This window comes from Emys orbicularis, chromosome 4 (genome assembly GCF_028017835.1).
Source record: "Emys orbicularis isolate rEmyOrb1 chromosome 4, rEmyOrb1.hap1, whole genome shotgun sequence".
NCBI classification, from domain to species: Eukaryota; Metazoa; Chordata; order Testudines; family Emydidae; genus Emys; species Emys orbicularis.
Genome location: NC_088686.1, coordinates 42,871,572 through 42,887,074, shown reverse-complemented (window position 1 = coordinate 42,887,074; position 15,503 = coordinate 42,871,572). Strand labels below are relative to the sequence as shown.

Here is a 15,503-nt window from a genome sequence, read left to right as displayed (position 1 = left end):
AAGATGGGAGTCCATTGGGAGTCCAGGCACCTCCAACTGCTCAAGTGAGAACATCCATACACCAGTGACAGCTTCCAAGTAAGTATAGTGCAGTGGAGGGATGCACATAGATTTGGGGCTGGGGAAGAAAGTACCTGAAACATTTTTAAGGGGGCCCTGGGATTCAGTGAAGGGAGAAAAAGGTTCTCTCTGCAGTGTCCTGTGGGGTGTTGCGTATGCTTTAAGTTTGCATTCACAGAATGAAGCAGATCAGTTTCATTCCAGACCAGAATGAGGAGATGTCTGAGGGCAGCCTGTCTGTGGAATCCCTGTTGCTTGCTGACCAATCCAACAGCCCAGCAGAGGAAAAGATGAGAGCAGATAGCTCTGACACAGACCTAGAGATTGAAGGTGAGCATTTGCTGGCCACACTTCCAACTAAACCCTTTCCTTCACAGTCAGTGCAGCACCTTTTAACAAGAAGTGGAGTCCCTGAGCAGGGACCAAGGACACTGCCCTATTAGGAATCCCAGCACCCTTCCCGTTTTCCAGCAGTATGGGTAGGAAAAGGGAGGACTTCTCACCAAGGGCTCTGTCTCTAGATCATGCTGGTGGAGCCCCTCTTATATTTAGTATCATTCTCTAGCTAGTGGGTTTAGCCCTGTAGCTAGTAAATGGCTGGTTAATCAAACTCTGCTCACATTTTTATATATGGCAAAGGTGTCTGGAGCCTAGGATCGGCACTTTGTTAATGTACTATAAATTGAAAGGAGAAAGAAAGAAAATGAAAACCCAGAAGAATCTAAGAAAAGGAGATGTTTGGGAGAGTCCTCAAATATAACTGGCAAAAGTACTTTAACTAGAGTGGAGTTTGTGCTGAGGTTAAACCATTGCATAAATATAGCAATATGGAGAATACAACCTCTAAATACTAGGTTTGATGAAGAAAGTCCAAATGACAGGTTTTTACGGAAATGCAGCCATCAGCTGTCCTGGTCTGTTCTACTGCAGCTGTGTCAGCAACTTCCAGTGGCCAAGATGATGAGAACGCACAGTTTCTTTCTGCCATTTGTAAGCCAATGTGCTGCGGGTTGACCAGTCTCCTCTGGCACCATCTGCCATAGGCTTCACTTATGATAAATAAAATAAGGCTTCCTTGCCTCATGTCAGAAGTGCTTGTTTAGACCTGGAATGATTTAGTCACATTCCAGGTTTCTGGAGTTAGACATTAGAAACCAAAGCATGTTTCTGACAGTCAAACATAGAAGGAGTGGGTTCAGGATAAGTTGTCCCAGAAACAGATGTCCTTAAGAGCAGAGATCTTATTCTTATCCTGTGGAATTCCATTTGCCCTCAGCTTAGCTCAACAAGGCAAAATTAGACATAGGCCAGCCACAAAAAACCCAGCCCATGAATCTGGCGTGGCCTGTTGACTGAAAGGTTGAATTTGACTCATGAATCTGAAAACATGCGGAGTGAGGGTCTCATGAGCACAAAAAGCACAAGTGGCTTCTTGGCTCCCTGCAAGCCTGGCGACTCTTGGGCTGTCCCAGTCTACCCCATCATCACAGTTGAGGGGGAGAGAACTTCTCACATGATCCTAATCTTTCCTTCCATCAAATTGCAAGGCCAGCCCTGGGCAAAAGGGAGAAATGCACAGAGATTCTTACTAGCTTGACTCTTCTGGGGGGTTGCTAGGCTCATGTCTTCCAGCCCTTCCTCATGAGGTAACCTATGGACCCCAGCAAGGAATCAACCAGTTCCCTCTGCAGGTGAAGAAATAGCTGCAGTGAGGGGGGGGAAAGAGAGACGGGACACTGAGTACACTGCTCACAAACCCCCTTTGTTTCTATAGATACCGAGAGGTCCTTTGCAACCATGAAGGGTGCAGAGCTATATCTAGAAGCTTGCAAACTGGTGGGGGTGGTGCCTGTCTCTTACTTCCTTCGGAACATGGAGGAGCCTTACATGAACCTGAACCATCATGGTCTAGGACCCCAAGGTGCCAAAGCCATTGCCATCGCACTTGTGGTGAGTACCTGATCAAGGATGGAAGTAGTGGTGTCAACTCAAAGCCAACAGGCATACCGGGCCTCTCCAAATTTTGGAGGCTATTATTTAGTGTGTGTGGGGAGGGGTGGGTAAATCTACGTTATCCTTGTAGGAGCCCTGAGAAACCCCACCATTTCTAACCCTCTACACAGAACATAAGAACCACCATACTGGGTCAGACCAATGGTCTAATAGATTGGTGAGGCATGATTTCCCTTTACAAAAGCCATGTTGACTCTTCCCCAACAAATCGTGTTCATCTGCGTGTCTGATCATTCTGTTCTTTACTATAGTTTCAACCAGTTTTCCTGGTACAGAAGTTAGGCTTATTGGCCTGTAATTGCCAGGATCGCCTCTGGAGCCTTTTTTTAAAAATTAGTGTGCCATTAGCTATCCTCCAGTCATCTGGTACAGAATCCAATTTAAATGATAGGTTACATATCACAGTTAGTAGTTCTGCAATTTCATATTTGAGTTCCTTCAGAACTCTTTGGTGAATACCATCTGGCCCTGGTGACTTATTAATTTATCAAAGCTGTTGCAGCCACTAACCTTCCAACCATAAAAAGGAACCTCTTTGCTGACTGTAGAAGGGTCCTACAAGCCCCCACAGGGCCTGATTTTCCAGCACTCCTATCCCTTACAGGCCCAGGGAGTAAGACAGCAAGATTGATACCCCAACCCTGGTTCTCTGCTAACCACTGGGCAGGCCCAGGGAACCTAAGATTGGGAATTGAACCTGGTTCTCCCATAATAGCAGTGCAGAGCATGAGTCACTTGGAAGCTACACCACTTAACCAAGTCTCTTTCATGTCCCAGCACCCTCAGCCCCAGCTCTGCCCTTTTTCACTGACCACAGTTATGTTAGGCACAGTTCCTGCAGTGCCTTATATGGGAGATATACAGGGACTGTGTAAATTACACCAAGGACATTGCCCATTTCACTAACATTCCAGCAATTCTCTGTCTCTCTCTGTCTTGTTTGGGCTGTTTTAGTCCAACACAACCATCACTCATCTGGAGCTGGAAGATAACTGGATCCTGGCTGAAGGAGTCATGTGTCTGGTACAGATGCTGCGAGAGAACTGCTACATTCAAGAGCTGGTATTCAATTTTCCTCCTAGTTCTAACACACTGGAACATGGCAATATAGGAGACATACAAGCTCCCACCATTAGTCATCTCATCCAGTATCCTTCCTTACTGGGTCAGACCATTGATCTCTCAGTTCTCGTATCCCCACCTTGTGCTGTACCAAATCATATGCTGCATTTTTAATATAAAACAATTGTATCTGCCTCAGATTTTCTGCACAAAATATCTGAGGAAATTTTGAATTTTCTGAGTTTCAAGAAAATCAGTTAATTAGTTTCCAAGTTCTAATTGCCTCCTCACAAAAAAATTCACATTCTGAATGTCATAATTTTTGTGCCCCTCTAGTTTAAAAAGTATGAGCCGCAGAAAAGCAAAATAGTGAGAGCATGATGGGCTCACCAGCGCTATGGAATTATTTAGTTAATTTACAGAAACACACAAAATGATTACCTTCTTTCTCATAAATAAATCCTTCTACAGTATGGTTAGCCAATGGAGAAAATGTTCTGTATCGGAGACTTTCATGCTCCAACAGGGTATGTGGAAGCCCTTCTGAACAGACTAAGAGAGGAATACGAAATTACTTTTTTATATATGATCTGAGTAACGTTTCCAGTATCCAAAATTGAGGGCATATGGAATGGATTTTGTAAGGTCTTGGGCTTTGTGTTGCGTCAAAGAAGATCTTTGACAAAGTAACTGCTGGTTCATTGAAGACCAAGACCTCAGTGAAGTTGTTGGCTCTGGAGTTTTGCTCCTATTACGAAGGAGCTGAGGTTGCACATACAAGTATCAAAAAAGAAGGAAACCTTTGGTTTTAATTACTGTCTAGGAGTGACCCTGCCTGACTAGTGCCTCTGTCCTGCTGGTCTTGGATTCTCTTGGCCTTTCTTGCACATTCAGCCACAAACAACAATAAAAGCAGCTCCATTCTGGGGAGGGGGGTTTCCTTTCATATGCTTGATATTTCCCTTTCAGAACATCTCCAATAACCACATTGGCACAGAAGGAGCGGAAGCCATCTCCAGGATGTTCCTGGATAATATTTCTAGTCTCCGGGCTGTTCAGCTCTCAGGTGGGTCCATATATTATAAGAAGGTGGCGGAGTAGGAGATTGATATGATAATATTTTCACTTCTATAGCTCTTCTCATCCTGAAAGCACGTTATAGACTATGGGCCAGATTCTGCTTTCATGTATATGTACTCTGGTGTAAATCCAGAGTAACTGCATTGAAGTCTAGATTTATACTTATATTCATACCAAAATAAGGATCTGGCCCTGTATACATAGAGCACCTCTGAACTACAGCCACCTCTGAGCAATTTCGGTATGGCCCTCAGCTAGGCAATGTCTGAGTGCTCTGTGGGTCCTAAGACAACACTAGTAAGAAAGTCAAAAGAAGAGAAAGTGTGGAGGTAACCTCTTCCAACCCTATTTGTTCTTCATTATTATGGGATGCCATTCCAGCCAGCCCAGGAAGTTCTCCCAGACACAATGCAATGTCACAAAGGAGACCTTTGGGCTCTGTTAACACATGCTTCTCCTCTGCAGGAAACAACTTTAGGGAGGAAACTGCACAGTACTTCGCCGAGGCACTAGTGGTAAGTAACTTGCCAAGCAGGGAGGAGGTGGAGGGGAGAGTGGGCCTGGCAGGAAGCAGGTTTCTGCACAGAACCATTCACAGTCCTATATGTATTAAGGGTAAGGCTGCAAAACTTTCACGGAGGTCACGGAAGTCACAGATTCCGTGACATTCCAGGACCTCCATGACTTCTGCAGCAGCCGGTGCGGCTGACCCCAGGGCCGCCCGAGCAGCTGGGGCAGCCCTGGCGTCAGCTGCACTGGCCACTGCTCAGGTGGCCCCAGGCAGCTGGTCCCGGGTGCTGCCCTGGAGCAGCTCTCCAGGAGCAGCAGCAGCGCCCTGGGCCACCCCCCCCCCCAACATCAGTGGCAGCAGGGCCCCGGGCAGCGGTGGAGCCCTGGGCCACCCCAACCCCAGCAGCAGCGTTGGCGGAGCCCTGGGCCACTCCACCCCCAGCAGCAGCAGCAGTGGGGCCCCAAGCTGCCCCCCGCAGCAACAGCATTGGCAGGGCCCCAGGCCATCCCACCCCAGCAGCAGCGGGGCCCTGGACGCCACACCCACACCCCCGGAGCAGCAGCATCCCCCGGAACATCCCCCGCAGCATCCGCAGGAGCGCCTACCCTCCCTAGCACCTAAGATTTAGTTAGGCGTATTTTTAGTAAAAATCATGGACAGGACACAGGCCATGACTTTTTGGTTATTGCCCATGACCTGTCCATGACTTTTACTAAAAATAGCTGTCATAAAATTGTAGCCTTAATTAAGGGCTCTCCCCATTTTAAAGCCCTTACTTACTTGGTTTGATTCCCACCAACTAGTGCCCACATGATTTCCTGACATAAGTCTGGTGAATGCTTGTCACTCGCTTTAGAAAGGAGACAGGCTAGGAGGACATGGAGAAGTGTGTACCAGGTTATTGTGTTCTCAGGATAACTCTTGGGGTCTGGCTAGGAGACAGACGAACCCTCTGGAGTGCGTAACAGGAGTACAGAAGAGGATTTGGGGGATGCAAAGCTTTCAAGAAACATAAGTGGTCTGATTTTAAATCACTTTGAAAGTCACAAGTAAAAAGAAGCTTAGTGCCTTTCTCAGTTTAGTCTCTATCACAAAAACCATTACACAATTTGGCAGCACTGGACATTTCTGCCCAGGATCTGAATTTGTAACACAAAGTGCTATAGGTCAGGATTGGAATGAGGCGCATTGGTAGAGGAGGAATATGGGGACCGAACTGGAATAGCAGGGTGTGCTGCAGAACAGGACTGGGTCCATAAACAGAGTGTGAGAGTGAAGTTTGAACAGCATTTGTTATTACTGTGCCTAGCTGCTTTGACTCCTCTGTTTCATGAGGAAAAAATACAATGTTAAAAGACTGACAAACCTGCTTTGTTCTGGGAATCATAATCCTCTATCTCCGTGCTGACAAACTGCTGTGCACTTGAATAGCTGAGAGCCTATATTTCATTCTCTTCTGGGGTCTTAGGATGGCAGCTGACTGCAGCTGGATGGAAGATCTGATTCTCTCTGCATCATTTCTATCCATAGGGCAATTACCGAGTGAAGGAGCTGGACCTCAGCCACAATGAGTTCTCTGAGAAGGGAGGAGAGCATCTGGGACAGATGTTGGGTAACTCCACTCATTACTTCCACAGAGCCAGCTGGGCAATCAGTACAGGCATCCTTTCCCTTAGAGACCTCTGGGGGCCAGCCCTGATGCAGAAGTGAATCCACCACTTTTCTTACATTTTACCGCAAGAAGGTTGTGGGGCCTGATGGCTACTATAAAGGACTGAGAGCTAACCCTCCTGGCTTGGCCACTGATTCACCCTTAACTCCATATCGCTTTGGGTGACTCTCTCAACTTCCTTGGGGCTGAGACTTCTCAATCTGCCAAAATCCAAATCTCGGGTGCTAATAGTGTCACAGGGAAAGACCTTTACAAATCTCTCTCTTTCTCTTAGCATTTCTGCCTGTCTATCACAGTGGCCCCTTGGCAGCAAATGTATGCTTTTTAACCACACAGTGCTCCCTTAAACTATACTGAAATCCTTTCTTTGGTCCAAATAACACTTTCATTTTCCTGATTCAGTGTTTCCACCATCATGGATTTACTATTAAGATCAGCCCGGGTCTTTAGAAGACCGATAAATTCAATCCTGTGATGAGTGAGAAGGGACTGTGTTTGTGCCTCATTTAATCCAGTGGGAAAATGGGGTCGAAAGATAAACAGGGGCCCTCACAGAGCAAGCAGAAGCTGTGTCTGAGCCCAGCTCTCCCATGGAAATAAATGTCCTTCCTTCTAGCTCCACTGAGGCACAAAATGAAAAGATCTTTGAAAAACCATTTTTAATAGATTTTTTTTAAGTTGGACAAACCTGCCAGCTGCTGGGATCCAAACATGGAGAATCATCATAAAATCAGACAAGAACTTGTTGGCAGCCAGCCTCTCACCCTAATCAGAGGTCATTTCCCAACACTGTAGCAGGACTCCTCTCTCACTAATGGATTCACACACAGCACTAATGGATTCACACACATCCTACCCTGAGTAAAATTGCCACCATGTACCATGCTTTGCAGCTGGACTGGCACAGGCACACATACAGCTGTGTATATCTGACACAAAGGGTTGAATTTCTATTTGCTTGCTAATCAGCTGCAGGCAGAGTGCGTCTTGCTTTTTTGTGTGTAGGAGGGAGAATCCCACCCATCTGTTACAGAAAGTGAGCGTCCACTAGTATTAACAATCTCCCTTCCCTCACCCATCCAGTGTAATATGTTCTTTGCATAAGCCAGAGAAACTGTGTTCTTCTGCCTCCTCGAGCTGAAAATTACACCTCCAGCTCGAAGTGGAGACGTACCCTGCATCACCAACATATTCTCTGCTCTTCAGATTCTCTGGTGAGCACGGAGACTCTGGCTAGAGTTAAAACAGAGGCGGGTTTCACCTGCTGCAAGTCAGTTCATGTTGTTGATGGATCTGTAGCAACCCTTTTTTCTTGGTCTCTTAGCAATTGTTTGGTGGAGGAATCCGGGCTCTGGAACTTAAGCTGCTCTTCAGTGGCATCTCTGCTTTTCTGATCAGGTTGATAGCCCTCAGAATGTTGCTGGGTCCGCCCTGCTCCAAAAAGCATCTGGAGCATAGGCAATTTCACGCTCTCCCCTTGTACAGAGCACCGTTGGGCCTCACAGGACCAGCTACCAACTCAGAGAGCTCCACTGCACACTGTCACAGCTCAGGGCAACTGCACCTGTATTTCCCCTCAGCGGTCCAACAAGGGCACCCTCTCCCAGGCCTCCAGCTCCCCAACTGTTGTCTTTCCTGTATCTCACTCCGTTCTGACTGAGCTACTACCAGGTAGAAACATGCTGCCCAAGCACACACGCTTGCTTTCTCTTCGGAGATGGTTAACGGTGTGACTGCCCACAGCTATAAGTTACCATACAGTTCTTTCTGAGCAAACCTATTTGATTCTTAAGGTCAAAGCATTACAGAGAAAACATTAAAAACAATAGAAGAACCTACATGCATGCCAATCATTTTATCAGAGATCACCCCAACCCTTACATGGCCTCTGGCAGGAGCAATCCTTCAATCTCCACCAGGGTTTTTTTTTTGTGGTTTCAAATTCATCACAGCTTCAGCTCAGAACAAGCACACTCACAACATGTTTAGTCCACCCTTTATACAGTTCAGGGGTCTTTGATCGGGAATTTCCAGGAGCAGGTAATTAGTAGACAATGGGTTTTCCTCCCTGGACAGGGCTCAAAAGGATGGATTCCAAGTAGGTCATTTGCATTCCCCTTAATCCCCGGTACTTCCTAGGAAATCCACTCTACATGTATTATTCCAAAAGGCCCTTTGAAGTTTCTAATCCCTTCCATAGAGGGCATTAGTCAGTCTCCTTAGAGAAGTTACAGACAATTCCCCACTAACACATACACAACTGCATATTTAATACAATGGACCACAAAGGTATTGAATCTAATTTAATAAGGTTTAACTTAAATGAATAAAGTTCATTCATGACATTGCAGGAAATTGTCAGTCTGTCACACACACCTTACAAGAGGAGTATTTGGTGCTCAGGCCACTATCAGATTCCCACTGGAGGAAGGGGCAGTGGTCCCTGGTATCACTATCATGTATCAGTGACGGGGGTGTTATTAGTGGGGATGGCAGCAGTAGTGTCGAGTGTGGAATCAATACGGAGGGTAGCAACAGCAGGTTGTTTCTCTAATATAGGATGTGTTATTATTCCTTTAAGATCCCTAATAGTGTCTGTAGCCTGTTTCTGCAGTCTGTGTCTAGTGTCTTGGGAGGTGGAGAAGTGGAGCGTCTTTTGTATGAATATATTTGCATGTATTTGTACATGTATCTGTATGCAGCTCTGTGTGTAGTAACTGCAAGTGTATGTGGGTGTGGTTGAGTGAGAGAGAGACTGTGTGAGTCTGTCTGTGAGCATGCTTACCACGTGTGTCTAGCTATATTATTTCTCTATATGTGTTCATGTGTAGCATGTATTGTATGGTGTGTGCCTGGGATTACCTCATGTCTCCCCACTCCTTCAATAACATGAATCTCTAGTGCCTTTTAAAATGCATTTCTGTTCATTCTCCTTCTTCAGCTAACATCTCTTTTCCTCTTCCTCAGCCAACAATGAAGCACTGGAGTTTCTGAACCTGAGCTGGAACCACTTGCGGATGAAGGGGGCTGTGGCATTGGGTGCTGGTCTCAGAGTAAGCCTCCCTCCTGAACAGTGATACGCCTGACCCTGATTGTTAGCTGAGCTTGGAAGGTTGGCATGTCCTGGCTGAAGCACTGATCTGCCCTTGTTCTGCTAATGGTTCTTTTATATCATCACTAGCCATTCAACTTCCTGTGTTTGCCAATAACCTATGCCCCTCTAATTTTACAGAGGGGTCAACTTTAGGCAACACTGAAAACCAAGCAACAGAGAAACAACAGATACTCCCATCCATACCCTCCTCTGACAAAGGGGTCTTCTATGACACATACTCCCAGTGACCCCTCATCTAGGCTTCTCACCTGTCAAGCTTTAGTTTACTTTAGATTAATCTGCTTCAGAGATCCCTCATTGGGCAGAGGCACAGATTCCCCTCCCTACCCACTCTCTCAAACATCACACATCCCTGAGCCAAAGTCTGTCTGATGATGACGTAATGGCTAACATGATTCATGAAAAGGGAAATAAAAACAACCCAGGATACTACAGACCAGTTAGTTTAACTTATGTGCAAGGGAAGATAATGGAGCAAGTAATTAAGGAAATCATCTGCAAACACTTGGAAGGTGGTAAGGTGATAGGGAATAGCCAGCATGGATTTGTAAAGAACAAATCATGTCAAACCAATCTGATAGCTTTCTTTGATAGTTTAACAAGTCTTGTGGATAAGGGAGAAGCGGTGGATGTGGTATAAATAGACTTTAGTAAGGCATTCGATATGGTCTTGCATGATATTCTTATCAATAAACTAGGCAAATACCACTTAGATGGGGCTACTATAAGGTGGGTGCATAACTGGCTGAATAACCGTACTCAGAGAGTAGTTATTAATGGTTCCCAATCCTGCTGGAAAGGTATAACAAGTGGGGTTCCGCAGGGGTCTGTTTTGGGACCGGCTCTGTTCAATATCTTCATCAACGACTTAGATATTGGCATAGAAAGTACGCTTATTAAGTTTGCGGATGATACTAAATTGGGAGGGATTGCAACTGCTTTGGAGGATAGGGTCATAATTCAAAATGATCTGGACAAATTGGAGAAATAGTCTGAGGCAAACAGGATGAAGTTTAACAAAGACAAATGCAAAGTGCTCCACTTAGGAAGGAACAATCAGTTTCACAGATACAGAATGGGAAGAGACTGTCTAGGAAGGAGTACAGCAGAAAGGGATCTAGGGGTTATAGTGGACCACAAGCTAAATATGAGTCAACAGTGTGATGCTGTTGCAAAAAAAGCAAACATGATTCTGGGATGCATTAACAGGTGTGTTGTGAGCAAGACACAAGAAGTCATTCTTCCGCTCTACTCTGCTCTGGTTAGGCCTCAGCTGGAGTATTGTGTCCAGTTCTGGGCACCGCATTTCAAGAAAGATGTGGAGAAATTGGAGAGGGTCCAGAGAAGAGCAACAAGAATGATTAAAGGTCTTGAGAACATGACCTATGAAGGAAGGCTGAAAGAATTGGGTTAGTTTAGTTTGGAAAAGAGAAGACTGAGGCTAGGTCTACACTACAGCGGGGGGGTCGACCTAAGATACGCAACTTCAGCTACGTGAATAGCGTAGTTGAAGTGGCGTATTTTAGGTCGACTTACCTGGCTGTGAGGACGGCGGCAAGTCGACCGCTGCCGCGCCGCCGTCGACTCTGCTACCGCCTCTTGCCGCGGTGGATTTCCGGAGTCGACGGTAGAGCCATCAGGGATCGATTTTATCACGTCTTCACTAGACGCGGTAAGTCGATCCCCGATAGACCGATTGCTACCCGCCGATCCGGCGGGTAGTGAAGACGTGCCCTGAGAGGGTACATGATAGCAGTTTTCAGGTATCTAAAAGGGTGTCATAAGGAGGAGGGAGAAAACTTGTTCACCTTAGCCTCTAAGGATAGAACAAGAAGCAATGGGCTTAAACTGCAGCAAGGGAGGTTTAGGTTGGACATTAGGAAAAAGTTCCTAACTGTCAGGGTGGTTAAACACTGGAATAAATTGCCTAGGGAGGTTGTGGAGTCTCCATCTCTGGAGATATTTAAGAGTAGGTTAGATAAATGTCTATCAGGGATGGTCTAGACAGTATTTGGTCCTGCCATGAGGGCAGGAGACTGGACTTGATGACCTCTCAAGGTCCCTTCCAGTCCTAGAATCTATGAATCTATGAATCTATTCAGGCACAGCACCTCCCTCTCCAATGTACTGCTTCATGGGTGCTGCTTGGCCTTTTCATAATCACCTATTTTCAGAATAGCATGTAAAGGACTACGCACTCTAGCATAAAGGGCACCCCTGAGAGAAAGCCTTTAGTGGGGAGTCTCCGCTGGTAATAATAGGGCAGTGCTGAGAGGAAGCTCACATCACTGAAGTCTGGGCAGGATTTGGTAGCTCACACAAATGTAGTCCTAGAGGGCACTGACCGTCAGTGCTGGGAGGAAGTTCACACCAGTGGGCTGTGGGCTGGCCCTGGTTAGCTCACACAGGTGCAGTTCCACTCAGCACTGCTGGGAAGAATTTTGCATCACTGTGCTCAGGGCTGGCACTGGTAGGTCACATCTGTGAGGAAACTCACACTGCTGGAGCCCCAGCTGGCATTTGCTAGGTTCTGCTGTGAGGCCACTGACATAAGTGGAATTCTATCTGGCAAAGACAACAGTGAAGAAGCAGGCAGAGTTCTTAAGTCCCCAGTTGGTTCCCTGCCTCAGTCATGAAAGGGGGCTTCACAGGAGGAATAGATTGATGCATCAGCTGGATTTGCAATGGCTGTGATGCCAGTGGTGATTTCTCTTCTCTCTCTGGAGGTCAATGGAACGCTGAAGATACTTGACCTCTCATGGAATGGCTTTGGGAATGAAGGGGCTCTGGCCCTTGGAGAAGCTCTCAAACTCAACAACATTCTGGTTCAACTGGACATCAGCAGCAACCATATCAACAATGAAGGGGCTGGGAAGCTGGCCAAGGGGCTAGAGGTCAATGGAAATCTCAAAATCCTGAAGGTAAAGACAAAGCCTGAATTGGGCTAGGAGTAAGGGAAGGGAGTGGAAAACCCTGAGCCAAGGGGCGAGGAAAACTCTGATATGAGCTGCCTAAGCTGAAATGGAAAGCAATTGGTTTTGTGCTAAGCAAGAGACAGGCAAAGGAGGAGAAGAAGGAGGTGACCAGAATCTATTCCTGTAGTTGGCTTTGCAGAGTTTAATGGGAAGGTGACAAGATGGACAGATAATGAAGATAAACTTGTTGAAAGGGCACAGTTGGGCCATGACCCTCCTAAAGTCTAAACTGAGGGGGAAAGAGATACACCCACACTCATTACCAGGAAGTGAAATTCTCCTACTAATTTTTTTCCATTTGTCTTCCACCACAGCTGTCTCATAATCCCCTAACTGTAGAGGGTGCCATTGCGCTTGTCACATCCATCAGGAAGAATCCAAAATCCAAGATGGAAGAGATCAACATCTCAGTAAGATGGTGTTAGGGTTGGTAGAGTCCCAAAATATATACATTAGAACCTTTTGGAGCCACCTGAATTCTAGTGCTAAACTCTTTCAGAACTCTTTGAGGTTTGTCTTCTGGGTTACCTGTATCAGTTCAGCTCCAGCCACTAATGACAAAAAGTTACTATTTAACAGCTCTTCAATGGCATGAGTGGAAGTTGTGAGGTCTCAATCTAGTTCCTGGTAGATCGTTATCCATATCACCATCACAGTTAGCAGTAATTGGCCATCTTGACTGCAATCTCAGAAAAGAAGACAAAGCATGAGTTCGCCTTGGAGGCTAAACTCCCTTCTCATGCTACAATATGACCTTCCTGGGCAGTATAGTAGAGCAGTGGTTCTCAAACTAGGGCCGCCGCTTGTTCAGGGAAAGCCCCTGGCGGTTTGTTTACCTGACGCGCCCGCAGGTTCCGCCAATCACAGCTCCCAGTGGCCGCGGTTCGCTGCTCCAGGCCAATGGGGTCTGCGGGAAGCGGCGGCCAGTACGTCCCTCGGCCCGCGCCGCTTCCCGATCATAAATGTTTCCTTATCACTTGAAGAACTAAGCCTTTAGAATGTCTATAAGAGAAATCATTTTCAATATGAATTTTTTCTAGAATCCTTTGCGTGGGATTGAAACCAAGAGGTTCTTTTCTTTGCAGAGGAAAGGGGTGAAAAGGGCCATTTTTCTGATTTCTTAGTTTATCTCTGGATAACACATCCTAAGCATTAATCCTCCTTACATTCTTTTACACAGTCTACCACTTACAAATTGCAAGTAAAGACTCAGATCAAATATTCTATACAAAACATGAATCACAATAACTAATACTAAAACATATGATAAAAGAAAATAGTATGAAATACTAAAGCAAAATAGAAGGTATCAAGATGAATTTCAGAGTCTTGGTAACTTCACTTGGGGTAATAAACATGGTATTATTTTCCTTGAGCTTTGGAAGCCTGTCACACTGACAGAAAGCAGAGGCCTCCAGGAATCTCCTTACCTAGCTTGATGTTTTATATAATCAAATAAGCAACTAACAAGCATTTGAGCAATCATATTCTCCAAGCATCATGTGTATGAACATCATTTTAAGTGTCTCTTAAAAATTTCAGTAAAGGCAAAGACAAGTTTGTAATAACCTAATATAATAAAAATCAATTCTAATGATTTAATTAATAACTATTTTTGCATCAATATTGAGGTTTACCCCCTACAGGTAGCTATAAAACCTTAAGATAGAATATTGTATTAGTGCTGTCCTTGCTATAACTGCTCTGGGGATAGTTGACTTAAGTTTGATTTTCAGAAATGCTGAGCCCCCACTACTCCATCAAAATCAATGAGCGCTGCAACTGCTCAGCATCTCTGAAAACCAAACTCTTAGTCTCCAGATACTGCCAATATGTAACCTTTAACCAACACTACATACTTAGAGCCCTGCAAAACTGCAGGTATCCGCTTTATATCCATGGACCATTTCTGCGGATAGCAGCATGGATGTGGATACAAATTTTGTATCCACACAGGACTTTGACGGTAAGAGCCGGGCGGGCAGCTGTGAGGAACCATGGCACGGATCCTTCACCTGCCCTGGGCGGGTGCCTGGGGGGCAGGGACACTGGGTGGGGGGCTGCTTGGGCCTCTGCCATGGCTCTCCACAGCTGCCCGCCCGGCTCTTATCGTGGCCGGGCTGCAGCTCCGAGCCGCCCCTCTCCCCGCCGGAGCCAGGTCGGGGAGAGTCACACTGGCATCTGTGGGGAGCCTGGGTCCCTCCACCTGCCCTGGGCAGAGGGCTGGGACACTGGGTGGGGGGATGCTTGGGTCCCCCGCCCAGGGCAGGTGGAGGGTCTGCCGCAGTTCCCCAAAGCTGCCAGTGTGGCTCTCCCCGGCCCGGCTCCAGCCGGGGAGGGAGGGTGGCTCAGAGCTGCAGCCCAGCCACAGTAAGAGCATGCAGCTGTGGGGAGCCGCAGCAGACCCTCCACCTGCCCTGGGTGGGGGGCCCAAGCAGCCCCTGGGCAGCTCCACAGCATGGAGCCCAGCCGGGGAGTTGTGGGGAGCCGTGGTGGACCCTCCACCTGCTCGTGGTGCGGGTGACGGGCTGAGAGCAGTCCCCAGCCATGTCCCCATCCCCAAGGTTCCCCGCCCAGCTGAGGGCAGGTGGAGGGTCCCTGACTCCATGCGGGCTCCCCACAGCTGCCCACATGGCTCTCCCCAACTGGGCTCTGGCGGGGGGGGGATGCCTTGGAGCCTCAGCCAGGCCCCCACTGTAGAGCCCTGCAAACCCGCAGATATCTGTGGATGTGGATATCTGCAGATAATTTTTATGGATAGCGGATCGGATTCGGATACACATTTGTGTATCCGCGCAGGGCTATATACATAATGAAACAGAGTTTTACGAAAAGCACTGAAAATTCTAGGTGTCAGGTGAAACTCAACCCCCTCCCAGATTCCCCTGTCCCTGTAGGGTGGACTGTAAAGAGACATTATTGGAGAAACTAACCCCTTTGACTTTAGATCACAGTTTTAATTTTTTTTTTTCTGCAGAAAGCCAAGCAATAATGAGCAGGTCATATGTTGAGCAA

General features: G+C 46.7%; 1 protein-coding gene across 1 annotated transcript in view; it reads left to right on the top strand.

Moving 5' to 3' along the window:
• Positions 1 to 239: 239 nt before the first annotated feature.
• The window catches only part of LRRC74A (leucine rich repeat containing 74A), a 28,671-nt gene continuing 13,407 nt past the window's right edge, over positions 240 to 15,503 (top strand). The window contains exons 1-9 of the mRNA XM_065404347.1: positions 240 to 390; positions 1,835 to 2,010; positions 3,028 to 3,135; positions 4,105 to 4,201; positions 4,681 to 4,730; positions 6,257 to 6,338; positions 9,366 to 9,451; positions 12,240 to 12,434; positions 12,803 to 12,898. Coding sequence (XP_065260419.1) covers positions 240 to 390; positions 1,835 to 2,010; positions 3,028 to 3,135; positions 4,105 to 4,201; positions 4,681 to 4,730; positions 6,257 to 6,338; positions 9,366 to 9,451; positions 12,240 to 12,434; positions 12,803 to 12,898 — 1,041 coding nt within the window. The remainder of the gene's footprint in view (positions 391 to 1,834; positions 2,011 to 3,027; positions 3,136 to 4,104; positions 4,202 to 4,680; positions 4,731 to 6,256; positions 6,339 to 9,365; positions 9,452 to 12,239; positions 12,435 to 12,802; positions 12,899 to 15,503) is intronic.